The sequence below is a fragment of the Polypterus senegalus genome, chromosome 1 (genome assembly GCF_016835505.1).
Source record: "Polypterus senegalus isolate Bchr_013 chromosome 1, ASM1683550v1, whole genome shotgun sequence".
NCBI classification, from domain to species: domain Eukaryota; kingdom Metazoa; phylum Chordata; class Cladistia; order Polypteriformes; family Polypteridae; genus Polypterus; species Polypterus senegalus.
This window is the reverse complement of record NC_053154.1, coordinates 174,159,364-174,177,227: the sequence shown is the minus strand read 5'-3', so window position 1 is coordinate 174,177,227 and position 17,864 is coordinate 174,159,364. Positions and strand designations below refer to the sequence as shown.

Genomic DNA, 17,864 nt, shown 5'->3' with positions numbered 1-17,864 from the left:
TTAGGCTGTAAAGCAAGAAAAATGTGAATCTTTTCAAAGGGGGTGAGTCTTTTCCATACCCACAGCAAGTTAGTTAGTACCTGTGGCTGCCACATGTGCCCAGGCCAGAACACACCTACCACCATGTTTTACAGATGAGGTGATATACTTTAAGTCTTTTGCAGTTCCTTTTCACATCCACCCTTTCTTCTTGCCATCGCTTTGATGCAGGTCGATTTTTTTCCCTAACTTGGCTGTTTTACATACTTCTTGGCAGGGTGCATCTTGTTTCTGGAGTTAGCTAGTGGTGTGTATCTTGCAGTGTCGCCTCTGTATTGTTGTTTATGAAGTGTTCTGTGCATATGAGTTAACAGCTCCACACTTGCCCCCCTAAAAGTGCTTCTGATCTCTCAGACAGGCATTTTTGGGAATCTGTCTTCATTATGGTGAGAATTTTTCTGTTGTCAGCCGTGCAAGCCTTTCTTGACTTGCCTGTCTCTTTGTGATGCGCTAAGCTCATCAGTTTGCTCTTTCTTCTTAATAATTTATCGTAGAGTTGATTTTACTAATCCTAAAGTTTGACTGATGTCTTTTAGCATTTGTATTCTTGTGGTTTAGCCTGATAAAGGCCTGTTTAACTTTCATTGGCACAATTCTTGTCCTTCTGATGAAAGTGGTAACAGTGGTCTCCAGGGCTGATGAAAACTTGAAGACTTGATGCCAAAAGTTCTCTCATACCTGCACTAATGAAACAATTAACCCCACCAGAGTAATTATAAACACTTGTGAAGCCAAAATTAATTACTATGTCCCAAACATTATCTTGCCCTAAAAGGAATTGGGGGTTCTAATTCATATAAATTCTGTAATTTCTACATGGTAAAAAAAAAGTGTAAAAAATACCCTATAATAAAATTTTAACAAATCAGCATTTTAATTGCATGTGAATGGTCTGTTTATGAATTTCAAACTGTGGAGAAGGGCAAATCAAGACAAAATGCCTTAGTCCTAACAACCCCAACCCCAAGAACGTTCAAAAATGGCATGTGGAGTCTCGCGGGATATATGGGATGGGCTCATGAAAAGAGACAAGGCACGTGACTCTTCCAGGAGGACAATTGACAACACTGGCAGAGTGAAGGTGACTTTCTGTAACCGTTACAAGGTGCTTACACCAGGGGAAGGCAATTCTATTGAAAGTAAGGCTGTGAATCATTTATTATTAAATAAATGTACCTGTACTGGATTTAACTCTCGTTACTTGTGTGTTTTTCCACCTTGGTGTTCCTTACAGTGTTATTATTGGTAGTGTTGCTATGAACTGGCAACAGTTATGTGCAGCTTAGCAGAATATCCTACCATATGTTTTCCTTCTTCTCCTACTACTATTTTGAATATTATTATTATAACTAGCCATCCCCCGTGGCTCTGCCTGCGCATTATTGAAACAGGAAAGTGAGGAGGGCCCGGCTCAGCTCTCTACTCCTGATGTCACTCTTCCACCTCCCCTCACCTCCTGTAAGCAAACTATGATTCTTATCGCAATGAGGGAATTCACAAAATCAACTGGAATGTTCAAACAAATTAAAGGAAAAAACCCAATCTAAATCCATTAAGTAGCTCTCTCATTCGCTAACTAAACGGAGGTAAGGTACATGCCCCGAGGCTGGCGCGTGAGTGAGGAGGGCCCTGCCCACTTCCCCTTGGCCTGCTGCATGTTTCTCAGATTTGTGCAAATAAATCTGTACCACAAGTGAACTTGATACATAGTGCAATGAGAGAGGTTGCAAAATCAACCAGAATGTTCAAGCAAATTATAGAAAAAAACCCGATCTAAATCCATTAAGTAGTTTTGTTGTAAAAAAGAGAACAGACAGATAGATGTTGGATTTTATATAAGAGTGATTATCTGTGGTGAAGCCTTAGCAAGAAAGTCCTTGATTTAAAAAAAAAAAAAACAAAAAAAGAAAATCGCATTGCACACAATAAGACTATAAAACCTATCCAGTACAAGGTATTAATTCTGAACAATGTCTTCCAACATCTGCTTCACTGGGTCACGTCTTAGGAATGGCTCTTGCTCGACTTTATTAGAGCAAAATCTTTTCATCATCATGAAAATCTGTGGTTAGGAGATGTAATGCTCACATCTTATCTTAGTGATATGGAAAAATTCTAGACCACATAAAATAAAAATAAAAAAACTAACTCAAATTTTACTTAAAATTAGAGGCAAAAAAAATCCCTCTACAAGGAACAGGGCAAAGGTTGCAAAAATTAAATAGGCATTTATCAGTGTTCTCCAAAATTAATTTTGTGCACGGAATAATTTTTGTAAATATTTCAGGATCATTGAGTGATTATCTCATAGTCTTTCTTTGCGGTCTAGAGTTAATTTGAGTAAAGTATAGTACTGCGTAAGTATAGTAATGAAATCGTTCATGTCAATAAAATACATGCTCTGTATAAAAATATTTTACCCAGCTGAAAAGCCGTGTTCTTATTTCTTGATTTACTATTTTCCTTTATTCTGTTAATTTGTAGGTAACATTCATTATCTCAAACTGCAGGCTTCCTTTTAAAAGAATAAGCAGTAAGTTTATGGATTACTTACTGGCTTTTATAAAGATTTTAATGCACAAAGAAATTGATCTGAAGTATTTTTTTTTTACTGTATGAAATCCCAACTTTTTTTTTTCTCCTTCTTCCCAGAAATTGGTTTAAATATTTCAAAATGACAACACACATTTGGGTAGTTGTAAATCTTCATTTTAAGTTAAATATCTATTCCAAGGTTTGGTTAAAAAAAAGTTTCTTAATGGATTAGATTTGTGCTTTTAGCTTGATGTGCATTTCTCTTTATAAACTGTTTTCGATGTTTATGTGCAATGTAGATTCTTCACTCCTTGTCACCCTCATCTTTTTTTGATTTCCTTGTGAAAAAGCCAATCTGTAAAATGAAAAAAATATATATATATTGTAAAACAGCACCATTAATTATACCAAATAATAACTTCTCTTGAATTATATACCTAATTAGCATTGGAATATTTATATAGCGCAGCTTCATTTCTGATCTAGCCTTTCAACACTCAAGTATGCAAATCTAAACTCTGTATACCATAAGCATGGCCAATAGATTATTTAAACATTTTAGTACATCATGCATATCCTGTTTTAGCTTTAATCCAGTATTGTCTTTGCAAGCTGTACTTCAGAAATGCTTATGAGGCTAGAAGTTCTATTACATATTATATAATCAGTTACTTCACAGTCTGAGGCTGCTGGAAATAGTTACTTCTTATATGATGGATAGACTTTTTTTTGTTTATTCTGTTAAGTTACTTTTTCCACATATGGGCCAGAATACTGTACTTGTCCTAAGATAAAGTCAATTAAAGAAATGTCATTAACATTTTTTTTTCTTTTTTCAGTGTCCACACTAGGTGAGCAGGTAAACCATCTGTAATTTTATGCTCAATGAAGGTGTATTTTTAACAGTTGAGACAAACACTCCACGTACATATGGCAAAATCTTGCAGAACCTGCTTATACAAACCCACTGGCTGACAACTGAATCAATCGTACGTCACATAGCAGCAGTATAAATTCAGCCCATTGGAACTTTCCTTGTCCCGGGGTTAGATCTTGCTAATGGTACCAAGACAGACTCCAATCTCTGCATTTGGAATGGACAATTTGTTAAAAATAGATTGATTTTGGGACTTTGCAAAAAACGTTTTGTACATTCTTGTGAGTTTTTCTCAGGGTACTCCAAATCTCTTCCCATGACTCAAAGACCCATGAAGAGATACACAGAATGCTGCCTGCTGTAATGTTTTGATGAAGCTATGAATCTATGGTTTGTTTTGTTAGAGGGTATATAATTAACTTTTTTTTATTTACACTATTTCCTTTGGTCTACTACTATTTTAGTCAGAAGTGCAGAGGGGTAAATATTTTCTATGACAGCTGCAATGGCAAAAACATTTATAATTTGTGATTTTTTGTTTTCCAATTACAGTTGGATTTTGATTAAAGTGTGGCTATAATGTTCTGAAGAGCTTGAATGTTCGCTTTCCTGCAACATCTTGTAACTTTCAAACTGTTCTGTCCCATAAATGGACCACACAAAGTTGGTTTAAGTACTTTGGTATCCAGCATCCACTCACTTCGACACTGCATCACTAGAGCATACTACTAGTGTAGGCAGGCACTTGTTTGCTGTTTTAAAACCTAGATCTGGTACACTTTAGTATAGTATATGCAACTTTTATCCAGCTCTTGGCATTGTAAGAATTGCATTACATACCTGGATTTCCCTTTAGCGTTCGATCTTTAAATTTAATTTTATACGTACTAGTATTCTGAATGTTTTCATTTTCAGCCTAAATGACTGCTGTTGTACTCACTTTGTTGTTAATCCAATCAATTTGCACTGCAAGGTAGACAGTAATTATATTGTATAAGTTAATATTTAGATCCAAAGTTCTTCCAAGTGTTCAATTTCAGTAACAGTGAAAGATTCTGTACTTCATTTGTCACCCTTAAAATTATACAGTCAAGTCTATTATAGTGGCTATTACATTATAGAAAAAGGTCATGGTGCTGATTCTAGCAGCTATTGGCCTGTCAGGTCCTTAAGAGATAAATCTGGCAGACCCCAGGTCCTTGATAGAAGGACTAAGGCCAGTGGAACAATAAGAGAAGAGCACACAAAGGTGCAATTTGAAGGAAAAAAAAAATACAAATTTATTGTGTAATAAACTGCTAAAAAAAAACAGTTCCAGAGAGTGCAAGTACCAAAAAGGTGAAAATAAAATCAAATAGCTTTAAAAACATACTAAAATGGCACAATAAATATCTCAAACAAAAAGATTAATTGTGGAAACAGCACCCATCCAATTTTTGTTCTATCTGGGCACTTCACTCCCAGCACATTCAGTCTCGAACAAACTCGCTCTCTTTTAATTTTGCTTTTGGTTGTGTTTTGCTATCCCTCTTACTACTCTGTCCTAACAGAATTTCAGCTCATCTGCCACAACCAAAGCCAATGCATGGCCATATGCATCCCTAGACGTCCTACACTTAACTCGGCTTTTCTTTTCCACTATTTACGTTCCCGACAGGCTTGTTGAGGTTTCTCCTGCAATCGGCTAACAAGGAACCTGGTCACCCGTTTAAAATTTGATATTGCACTTTTAAAATTTGATTTGATAGCTTAAATGCTAATTTTAAATGCATTTTAAACTCTCACATTTTGCTATTTTGATATCAGGATTGTAAAATTTATCGCACTTTTGAAATTTGATATCAAGTTTTTAAAAGTGAATATCAACATTGTAATATTTGATATCAAGCTTTTAAATTTGATACTGAGATTCTGAAACACAATCTGTAGATGGGATGAGACACAATTGGTACAAACACAGAAAGCAAAAGATTTTTTTCTGAAATGGGTAATTTTAACAGGCCCTTAGAGATATAGTATGTGCTGTGCCTGTTGCACTTTTTAAATTTATATAAATGATCTAAATACAAATATAGCTCACAAGCTGTTCACATTTGCTGATGACACTAAAGTAGATAAAATGGCAGACAAAAATATCTTAATGTCAATAGCATCCTTACAGAATTCGCATTTGGGCAGATAAGTAGATTTAATGCAAAGAGATATGTTATACACATAGGAAGCAAAAATGTTCAATTTTAATACATACTGGAGGTTCTGCAATTTAAAAGTACAACTTTACGAGAACAACTAAAGAGTTGAATAGAACACTTTACAGCAGAAGTAAGGAATGTGAATTGGAAAGCTATAACATGTAGCAGTGTTTAAGTAGAACTCATAGAAAAGTTCTACACGCTGGTGAAGCTTCATCTGGAATATTATGAGTAGTTCTGGTCTTTATAATGCCAAACACAGAGCAGTAAAGACTGAATTGAGGACAATGAGCTATGAGGAAAGAAAGAGAGGGCAATGTTTTCACTTTTAAGCAAACAGTGGTAAAGTGGACTCATAATAGAAGTATTCAAAATTATGAAGGGAATTGGCACGGTAGATTCTGGCTACTAATTTAAAATTAATGTTTCAACAAGAACATAAATGCATAGATGGAAAATGGTTACGGGTAACATCCTTAACATTCTATTTGTCCTCAAAAAATAGATTTTTTTTTTTCCAACAAGAAAAAAATGTTACATATAGCAGAAAAATGTAAATATGAATGCGTCAGTATAATTACAGTAAGGTACATCTAGCGTTCACTGCTACACTGATGCAGATTTAGTACATGTCCTTCATGTCACATCATATATCACAAATGCACAGCCTGATGTGGAAATCTGAACAGAAGAAGCATCTTTCACACACTTTTCTTAGAATACTTTTGATGCTGTTAGCACAGAAGAGGGTACAATTTTGTTACCTGAAATGCACGATTGGTGCATCTATTGTATTACTGGACGATACCCCAGCGCACAGCTTAATGACTTGAACATTGGCCCATTGCTGCACTGTGAACAGTGCTTAAGAGGTTAACATCTTTCTTCTCCTTCAACTTGAATGCAATCATTTTACAGTATCTTGGCAACTTGGTTGTAAAGCGCTCTATGCATCAGTTTCAGTGTCAATGTCTGGAGGATATTCCATAAAACATGGTTAATGATTAAGCCTCATTTAAATTGAGATATGGCACTTATCTGAGCTGGTTTAGGTTACACAAAACAGGATTTGGGCAAGTCCTGCTTGGTCAGCAAGGCAACTAAGCATTATTGCTTAGCCTGATCTGATCTGTTAAGAAATGCATAGTAATAATCCTGATTTATTTCAGTGTCATGATAGTTTAACCACTAGGTGCCAGTATAATATTGTCCTGAGCATTATTCCGGCTTTATGTTGTACATTGGATCATAACTATACCCTGAAAGAGACATTTGGAATTAACTGGGTTTTTTTTTTCTTAGAATTCCAAGCACGAGATAGGCAGTAGTTTGGCATCAATCAAAACTGACTGGAGGTATCTTGTAAATACAGTGTATTATATAAATAGGAATTGATGGGCTTTGTTGTCAGAGTAGCCCCAAGGAAAAATCCAAGCATTCATTTTGGAAGCAACTTTTTCAGTTAAGTGTTATGATGAGCTAGAGTGTATCTTGGTAGCATCAGTGCAACGAAAGAAACAATGCTGGAAGTCAGTCCATCACAAAGCACACATGGCCGTCAAGCCAGATTAGAGTCAGGTAAAATCTGACACTTATCGCAATGTGACCCAAGCAGTGATACTCCCCATGTTATACTCCTTTTTTATTGAAAGGTTATATGGCAAATATTCACATAGAAAATCTATTAATTATCCTATAGTGCAACTAAATTACAGATAAACCTAACTGATATTTTAAGAATCCGGATTTTGCAAGAATTTTTATAGACTATTGTCAGTCAGTCAGTGTCCAACCTGCTGTATCCTAACACAGGGTCATGGGGGGAGCCAATCCCAGCCAGCACAGAGCACAAGGCAGGAACAAATCCTGGGCAGGTTGCCAGCCCACACAGGGCATATACACACACATACACTAGGGACAATTTAGGATCACCAATGCACCTAACCTGCATGTCTTTGGACTCTGGGAGGAAACCCACGCAGACCTGGGGAGAACATGCAAACTCCACACAGGGAGGACCCGGGAAGCGAACCCAGTTCTCCTCACTGTGAGGGAGCAGCGCTACCACTGTGCCACCGTGCTGCCCATAGACTATTGTGGATTTTTGAAATCAATTATAATGAATATTTCAAAGAGGCCTTTTTTTAAGATGTTAGATTTTTGAAATAATAAACCTGGTGCATTTTAATTAAATAATGAAACCTTCATCGTGTCAATAACTTTGCCAAGCAATAGGTTGGCAATGCCAAGTTTAAGCTGTTATGCTTCATGATGCAGTAGTTACTCTGCTTGACAGACCTCGTGATTGAGGCATTTCACTCACCTTCCACAGAATGAAAATGATCAACGACAGCAGCAGCAAGCCACCGATGATGCTACCAATAAGAATCCATAATGAGATGGATATCGACCGCCCTTTAATAATCTCTAGTGTGCTCTGTGAAAAGACAAAATGCAAGTAAATTAATTTTAATTTTTTAACCTGCTTTTTTTACAGTACAGGGTTGATAGGAGTGAGTTTGTTCTGGCAGCACTGGACACAGTCCTTCACCATTCTGGACAGGACTCCATGACATCAAGTGAACATACACATCTATCTAATTTAGAGTTTCCAGTTTGAGTAAAACACACATCCTTGTGATGCTAGAAAAAAAATCATTACCTGAAGGAAACCTGCACAGACACATGGAGAACATGAAAATTATACACAGATCCTGACAAAATTGGAGATGGCATGCTGGACCCTGTAGTTATGAAGCAGTTGGAAACCATGGTATTATATGTGAAAATACTCTTTTCCTTTTTGGTTTCTTTAATAACAAGTGAGTTGCTTCATGTTGTATTTTTGTATTGTATAATTTGAAGCTTATTCTTACCATCGGCTGTGCTCCATATTTAATTTAATTTCATGTCTTGCTTTCCTACTTCTGTTTTCAGTCCAAATGTCATGATTAGGACTTTCAGTGTACAGATACATGCCCTCAGTATGTTGGTGCAGCTTTCCTTCAAGGTAACTTTTTAAATGCTAAGATTTTGTAAAGAACATAGACAGGTATGAATAGTGATCCTGGAGTCGCCTACTTCATGATAAAGAAGTGGTTCACTAATTGTTATTAGGAACTGGCCTCAATGTTAAATACTGTGCTCCTTTGTGAGCAAAATGATTATAAATCACTTACCCTTAACATTTATTAAAAACAAATATACAAAGACAATGCTGAATTTTAAATGCAAACAGACTGAATAGCCAAATGGTTTGCTTTAATAAATGTCAAAAAGGAGCCCCTGTTTAAATCAATAAAAATATTCTCCTTACACTGCCTAATTAACACTGGGTTAGACCTGCCATACACTTTAGCACAAACCTTACCATTTTAAAAACCAGAGGAAGACTTTTAGTGTCATTCTTAGAGCAATGTGAAGCTTGCTGTTATTATGACAATGCTAATGTTTATATATTTACCTCTCTCCACTGATTGCTCTGACCAAGTGTGATCAGGGCAGCATCCTTTACTTGCAGCATGTAGGTGCTAATAATCTTCACTGATCTAAAATTAGCCTGTCCAAAGAAAACAATGAAAATCATGACCTACTGTTTTTGTTCTATAACTACCAAGTAGTTAGTACCATGCAGTAATTCAACAGCCTGACCTGTCGAAAGAAGTCGTCATGGACTCTCCTTGTCACCTGAGCAATCGCAAACTGGCCCTTCTGAAGCTGGTCGATCTGACAGTTCACTACTGTACACAATGAGTTGCTGCAGTTCTGCAAAACAGAAGTAAGTGGACTGTTAGCCCTTCAAAGCAAGGTGACTGGTGAATGTAAATTTCTTAGTCAACTTTGTTCCACCACTTCTACAGTATAGCTGCACAGCAGAATCCATCCCCATTGAATGCATAATATCCTTTCATGGCACCTACTTAGTATAAGACTACAAAGTGGAGAGTGGTGATGCTAGCTTAGAATATTACTGGAACACAGACTCCTTTCATCCTAAACACATATAATACACCTCTGGCACATAGAGCTAATGATGTTGTCATTCTTCAGTTGTGGGATGTTCTTCCATTCCTACAGAAGGGCCTGAGAAAGCTGCTGGTTATTAGAGGGAAGAGTGTCATATCTTTAGCCGTTTTGATCCAGGGTGTAACAAAGTTTCTTTACAGGAGAGTAGGCAGGCCAAGGCAATCCTTAGGGCAATTTTGACCATAGGTTCTCTGTGTGACCTTATACTTTTCTGCTTGAGGGTCAGATTGTGAAGGAGGTGTGGACAATAGGCCTCTGACAGGTTTCTTACTGTCCTCACATTGATGCAAGAATTGATTCTGCAACCAGCCATAAGGAATATTCTTAAATTATCTCTCAGGTTGTCCATTTTGATGTGTTGGCCTGCTGTGGAGTGGTAAGGTGAGTATGACAAGATCTAGTATAGTCATCTGCCCAACCATTCTGCAGAAGCCTTGGCTGTAGTTTTGACAACGTGGGGCAGGTCAATTCATAATTTCTGGAAACACTGGCATGTGACATCTATTCCTTTTATTTAAGGCATTATAAAATACATAGAAAACTGACTAATTGTGGGTATCATCTTGCTGTGATCTACACTTTCAATTAAAGCTTTTTAAAGGTTACCTAATTGGGCATTGTTTCACCTATATGTCGTTGAATAAAAGTGCACTAACAAATCTGTATTGCTGGTCAGAAGGTCTAAAAATAAGTATTTGTATAATAATATACAAGAAACATGCAGTGGTCATGTCAAGACAGGGCGCAGATACTGGCACAACACATTGCCTCACCCACCACATGATGAAACAGCCCCCCAGACAGGTCCAGCCCCTCCCCAGATATGACCATACAGTATATCTGCCACAGCCAGGTGTTACATGGACATCCACTTAGCCTGGTCCAGCCACTCAGGTCCTCAACAATGAGGACCCTGTAAGCCGGATCACCCTCAGGAAATTGTGCCACATGGCTTTAGTGCCGTCACTGACACTCATTCATAATGCAGGTAATGAGCCTCATTTGGGAATCCATGAGCAATCACTTGTTTGACACAAAGTCAAGCCAAGGACACAGTACCGAAGGAGTCCAGTCTTCATCTCACATCACTGGATAGCATCCACGTCTCGCAACCATATAGCAAAACAGGATGCACCAGGGGCCTCATGTATAAACAGTGCATATGCACAAAAATGTTGCGCAAGCCTGTTTCCATGTTCAAATCGCAATGTATAAAACCTAAACTTGCCGTAAAGCCACACACATTTCCACGGTAGTTCATACCCTGGCGTATGCAAGTTCTGCACTTGGTTTTGCAGACTGGTGGCACCCGGCATCAAAGCAGTGCTACTGTTCCAGTGTGGTTTCCCTTTTCTTATTTTTTTTTTTTCTTTTAAATCCATATCCCTGATGTGGCTTTATAATTACCCTGAAATTAACTGCATATTGTTTATTAGTTTAATGCATCTGATTGTAATTAACCTGTAACAATATAATGGTCCACGTAATGGCCAATCTGTTCCAAATACCATAGCTGCTTTAGCGTTGTTACTCTCACTGCACCTTCTTTTTCTTCTTTCAGCTGCTCCCGTTAGGGGTTGGCACAGAGCATCATCTTTTTCCATATTACTCTCACAGCACCACTCGGAGCAGCTGATCGGAAAAAGAATTATGGGTATATAGCATCAAGCACATGCTGCCTCAGCCATGCTGCCTATTTGAACTTCTCTCACACGGCAAACGCTTCAAAACCTTTCCTATACAGACCTCGCGGTTCAGAAACAGTTTTGTCCCAAGAACTATAAACACACTCGATCAGTTCATCAAGTGCTCCTTGTAGAACTGTTTGTACTTATTAGTACAATCACCTCACTGTAAACATGCACTTCTACTTCTTCTACTTTCGGCTGCTTCCGTTAGGGGTTGCCACAGCGGATCATCTTCTTCCATGTCTTTCTGTCCTCTGCATCTTGCTCTGTTACACCGATCACCTGCATGTCCTCTCTTAACCACACCCATAAACCTTCACTTAGGCCTTCCTCTTTTCATCTTCCCTGGCAGCTCTATCCTTAGCATCCTTCTCCCAATATACCCAGCATCTCTCCTCTGCACATGTCCAAACCAATGCAATCTTGCCTCTCTGACTTTGTCTCCCAACCGTCCAACTTGAGCTGACCCTCTAATGTGCTTATTTCTAATCCTATCCATCCTTGTCACACCCAATGCAAATCTTAGCATCTTTAACTCTGCCACCTCCAGCTCTGTCTCCTGCTTTCTGGTCAGTGCGACCGTCTCCAATCCATATAACATAGCTGGTCTCACTACAGTCCTATAGACCTTCCCTTTCACTCTTGCTGATACCCTTCTGTCACAAATCACTCCTAACACTCTTCTCCACCCATTCCACCCTGCCTGCACTCTTTTTCACCTCTCTTCCACAATCTCCATTACTCTGTACTGTTGATCCCAAGTATTTAAACTCCTCCACCTTCACCCACTCTACTCCTTGCATCCTCACCATATTACTGACCTCCCTCTCATTTACACATATATATTCTGTGTTGTTCCTACTGAACTTCATTCCTCTCCTCTGTAGAGCATATTTCCACCTCTCCAGGGTCTCCTCAACCTACTCCCTACTATCACTACAGATCACAATGTCATCAGCAAACATCATAGCCCACGGGGACTTCTATCTAATCAAATAAGCAAATAAGAAAGGGCTCAGATCCAATCCCTGATGTAATCCCACCTCCAACTTGAATGCATCCGTCACTCCTACTGCAGACCTCACCACTCTCACACTTCCCTCGTACATATCCTGTACAACTCTTACATACTTCTCTGCCACTTCTGACTTCCTCATACAATACCACAACTCCTCTCAAGGCACTCTGTCATATGCTTTCTCCAGGTCCACAAAGACGCAATGCAACTCCTTCTGGCCTTCTCTAAACTTCTCCATCAACATCCTCAGAGCAAACATTGCATCTGCGGTGCTCTTTCTTGCATTGAAACCATACTGCTGCTCACTAATCATCACCTCACTTCTTAGCCTAGCTTCCACTACTTTTTACCATAATTTCATGCCGTGGCTCATCAATTTTATTCCCCTGTAGTTACTGCAGTCCTGCACATCCCCCTTATTCCTAAATATCGGCACCAGTACATTTCTTCTCCACTCCTCAGGCATCCTCTCACTTTCCAAGATTCCATTAAACAATCTGGTTAAAAATTTCACTGCCATCTCTCCTAAACACCTCCATGTTTCCATAGGTATGTCATCTGGACCAACAGCCTTTCCTTTTTGCCGATGTTTGCGTTTGCGTTCCATGAGAACCCATTAGAAAACCAACCATGCACAGCAATTACTAAAAGATCTTTTAAGAGGTGAAAAAGGGCTGACTTTATTTGATTTTGATTAACATCTGAACTTAAGATATCCATTGTAAATGATCCCCTCCGTTCTGTTACCCTCACATGCTATAATCTTATTACTCTAGAAAAGCTAGCTGTAGAGCTTGAGTATAAATCATAAATGGAATACACCAAATATGGTTTATACTAAGAAAGGTAGGAAATACAATAGGTCCTTCTCCTGATGTATAATTTGAAGAAAAAGTTATTTTGTAAATAATAATGATATAATTTTATAGCTGATAAATCAGCCATGTCTGTAGATGTGTTATTGTTTTGACTGCAAAAAAAAAAAAATTAAAGATGTTAACCTCAACTTCCTTCTTACCAAATTATCAGTGAACATCATGTCTTCTGGATGGACAGGCTGTGCTTCTTTCTGTACCTCTTGCAGTACTGCCTTATTACTCTCCAGGCTGCAGTTTAGGGTAGTTGTCTACAAGACACACATTACATTTACTCCAATCTTTTGCTCACATTTCTCCTGGCATAAACAACACGAGGCATTGATAAATAATGACAAATACCAAAATGAAAAAAATCTGCCAAGTCATAAAGTTATTAATTGCTTTCAAGGATTACACTGCAGCACTCTCAAGCATTCTCATTGCCTCCATTGCACAGCTTTGTCCATCAACAGTTACAGTGGTGTGAAAAACTATTTGCCCCCTTCCTGATTTCTTATTCTTTTGCATGTTTGTCACACAAAATGTTTCTGATCATCAAACACATTTAACCATTAGTCAAATATAACACAAGTAAACACAAAATGCAGTTTTTAAATGATGGTTTTATTATTTAGGAGAAAAAATCCAAACCTACATGGTCCTGTGTGAAAAAGTAATTGCCCCCTGAACCTAATAACTGGTTGGGCCACCCTTAGCAGCAATAACTGCAATCAAGCGTTTGCGATAACTTGCAATGAGTCTTTTACAGCGCTCTGGAGGAATTTTGGCCCACTCATCTTTGCAGAATTGTTGTAATTCAGCTTTATTTGAGGGTTTTCTAGCATGAACCACCTTTTTAAGGTCATGCCATAGCATCTCAATTGGATTCAGGTCAGGACTTTGACTAGGCCACTCCAAAGTCTTCATTTTGTTTTTCTTCAGCCATTCAAAGGTGGATTTGCTGGTGTGTTTTGGGTCATTGTCCTGTTGCAGCACCCAAGATCGCTTCAGCTTGAGTTGACGAACAGATGGCCGGACATTCTCCTTCAGGATTTTTAGGTAGACAGTAGAATTCATGGTTCCATCTATCACAGCAAGCCTTCCAGGTCCTGAAGCAGCAAAACAACCCCAGACCATCACACTACCACCACCATATTTTACTGTTGGTATGATGTTCTTTTTCTGAAATGCTGTGTTCCTTTTACGCCAGATGTAACGGGACATTTGCCTTCCAAAAAGTTCAACTTTTGTCTCATCAGTCCACAAGGTATTTTCCCCAAAGTCTTGGCAATCATTGAGATGTTTCTTAGCAAAACTGAGACGAGCCCTAATGTTCTTTTTGCTTAACAGTGGTTTGCGTCTTGGAAATCTGCCATGCAGGTTGTTTTTGCCCAGTCTCTTTCTTATGGTGGAGTCGTGAACACTGACCTTAATTGAGGCAAGTGAGGCCTGCAGTTCTTTAGACGTTGTCCTGGGGTCTTTCGTGACCTCTCGGATGAGTTGTCTCTGCGCTCTTGGGGTAATTTTGGTCGGCCGGCCACTCCTGGGAAGTTCACCACTGTTCCATGTTTTTGCCATTTGTGGATAATGGCTCTCACTGTGGTTCGCTGGAGTCCCAAAGCTTTAGAAATGGCTTTATAATCTTTACCAGACTGATAGATCTCAGTTACTTCTGTTCTCATTTGTTCCTGAATTTCTTTGGATCTTGGCATGATGTCTAGATTTTGAGGTGCTTTTGGTCTACTTCTCTGTGTCAGGCAGCTCCTATTTAAGTGATTTCTTGATTGAAACAGGTGTGGCAGTAATCAGGCCTGGGGGTGGCTACGGAAATTGAACTCAGGTGTGATACACCACAGTTAGGTTATTTTTAACAAGGGGGCAATTACTTTTTCACACAGGGCCATGTAGGTTTGGATTTTTTCTCCCTAAATAATAAAAACCATCATTTAAAAACTGCATTTTGTTTTTACTTTTGTTATATTTGACTAATGGTTAAATGTGTTTGATGATCAGAAACATTTTGTGTGACAAACATGCAAAAGAATAAGAAATCAGGAAGGGGGCAAATAGTTTTTCACACCACTGTATCTTCTATGTGCTCATCTGAAGAAAACACCAAGTACTCACATTACTGGTGGATACGTCCATTACTGTCAGAAAGTGTCTGTTTCCAAAAGCCATTGAGGGTAAATAGAGGTTGAAGTCCAAATTGCTAACGGTGTAGCAGCCCAGGTTCTGTACCTGTGTGTCACAACCCAAGAGTCATTACCTGTCATCTTTCACAGAAGATGAATTTCTGAAATTGTTACTATTGCCTGCTTCTTTACATTTTTTGCCAAGTGTTTGATACATTTTCCTCACCTTAAATGTTGTTTCAAACTCTGGTCCAATACCTTCAGAGGCAGTTTTGCTGGGATGAACCTCGTATCTATTCAGATTGGCTTCACTGTGCAGGAGATCAAAATTATTAATAAGGGACATTAGAACAAACTAGACAAGAACAGGTCATTAAGCTCAACAAAGCTCACCAATCCTTTCCATTTAATTCTTCTAAAAAACAAAGTCTAGGTTTGAAAGTGCCCAAGGTCCTACTGATTACCACACTACTTAATAGCTTATTCCATGTGTCCATGGTTCTCTGTGTAAAGAAAAACATCCTAATGTTTATGTGAAATTTTTCCTTAACAAGTTTACAACTGTGACCCTGTGTTCTTCATTAATTCATTTTCAAATAAGAGCCTCAATCCACTGTACTAATTGCCTTCATAATTTTAAACACTTCAATTAAGTCACCATTTTAATCCTATTTTGCTGAAACTGAAAAGGCTCAGTTCTTTTAATCTTTCCCCATAATTATCCCATGTAGCCCTGGAATTAGCCTAGTCACTCTTCTCTGGACTTTATCTAGTGCTGCTATGTCCCTTTTATAGCCTGGAGACCAAAACACACACTTTGGACTTGTACTCTATACATTGTGCTATATAACCTAACATTCTGTTAGCCTTCCTAATAACTTCTGAATATGTCTGTCAATTGGTAATGTTCAGTGCACTATGATTCCTGTATTCAAACCTAACATTTCTACTTCTTTAACATTTACTGACACTTAATTTCATCTGCCACAAATCTGCCCAAGCATGTCTGCTGTCCAAGTCCCGCTGTAATGATTCAACAGATTCTAGATTATCTTCCAATCTACTTAGCTTGGTATCATCTGCACACTTAAGCAGCTTGTTACTTAGATTCCTATCTAAATCATTTTTTTCTCTATTATATAAAAATATCTTGTGAAGAGACACTTCCGGCGACGAGACGTGATCTTTCGAAAAGAGATCTTTTGAAGAGAGATGTTTTGAAGAGAGACACTTTCACTTCCTGCAGGACGGACAAGTCACGTCATACTTATAACCTTTGGAAACAAGTCCCTTGATGCACATGCAGAGCAGGTTACAGATAATGGAAGTAGGAAAATGTGTCACCGTTCAGCCCCCCTCTTCACAACAGCAGGTAGCGGTGGTGCGGGATATGCGAGCAAAGTTCAGATCACACAGCGTGGCAACAGCAGCAAACCAGAAGCTGATCGAGCAAAGAGTAGTTAAACAAAAATATATTTGTTTCCCATTGTATCACCATTTAAGAGGGGTTTTGGAGGAACAGCCACGTCTCCTTGAGGTGTGTTCAGCCCCACACAACGGTGCCTAGAGGCTGGCGGGTGGGTAATCGAGCGAAGCCCCCTAGTATATATTAAAAATAGCAGCGGCCCTAGCACTGACACCTGTGGAACACTACTCAGTTAATTCTGATTGGGTTCCTCACACCATAACCCTCTGCTTCCTGTGTCTAATTCAATTCTGTACCCTTTAACACACCACACCTTGAACTCGCAACTCTCTTTTAGTTTGATGTCCAATCTCTCATGTGGCACCTTATCAAATCTAAATAAATAAATAATATCATACGCTCCACTTTGATCATATTCTTTTGTTGCTTCTTCATAGAATTCCAGTACACAAGTAGTTAGCTTCATCTTACAAAGCAGGTTATTAACAAAAGCAGATGTGACTGGTAAGGACTTACAGAAGGAGCTGGATGGAGTTGGAAAACAGGGAGAGATATAAACAGATTATGTATTTATGTTAGTTGAATTATTTAGATCTTTAATTTTGTTATGGGAAATGCGGAGGAATTTCTCACAGACTTCAGTAGAAGAGGTAGTTAGGCCAGATGCAGGTTCGAGTAGTTTATTAACTACAGAGAACAAAACCCTTGGGTTGTCATGGCTACTTTCTATTATTCTGCCATAATGGGTGTTCTTAGCAGCAGTTACTGCTTCTCTGTAAGCTCTTTGGTGGTCAGAGAAAGCCTGGATGTGCACGTTGAGGCCAGTCTTACGTGACATTCTCTCAAGGTGTTGGCCAGCTGCTTTCATAGATCTCAATTCTGAGTTATACCAAGGAGCTAAACGTATAAAGGAAACCTCCTTATGTTTTAAAGGAGCTGTTTTATTGAGTGCTGAATTAAGGGCTGAGTTATAGTGGTCAACAAGCCTATCTGGTGTTGATGGAATAGGCGAAGACAGTAAAAGATCAGAAATTAATCCAGAAAGAACAGAGGGACAGATATTTTTAAGGT

General features: G+C 38.6%; 1 protein-coding gene across 1 annotated transcript in view; it reads right to left on the bottom strand.

Annotated features, from left to right (window-relative positions):
* Positions 1–1,806: 1,806 nt before the first annotated feature.
* itga10 (integrin, alpha 10) overlaps positions 1,807–17,864 on the bottom strand; it is a 144,656-nt gene continuing 128,598 nt past the window's right edge. The window contains exons 24-30 of the mRNA XM_039763251.1: positions 15,594–15,678; positions 15,360–15,473; positions 13,394–13,501; positions 9,295–9,408; positions 9,107–9,202; positions 7,967–8,080; positions 1,807–2,929 (exon numbers count right to left, since the gene is read on the bottom strand). Of these exons, the coding sequence (XP_039619185.1) occupies positions 2,879–2,929; positions 7,967–8,080; positions 9,107–9,202; positions 9,295–9,408; positions 13,394–13,501; positions 15,360–15,473; positions 15,594–15,678 (682 nt within the window). The 3' untranslated portion in view covers positions 1,807–2,878. The remainder of the gene's footprint in view (positions 2,930–7,966; positions 8,081–9,106; positions 9,203–9,294; positions 9,409–13,393; positions 13,502–15,359; positions 15,474–15,593; positions 15,679–17,864) is intronic.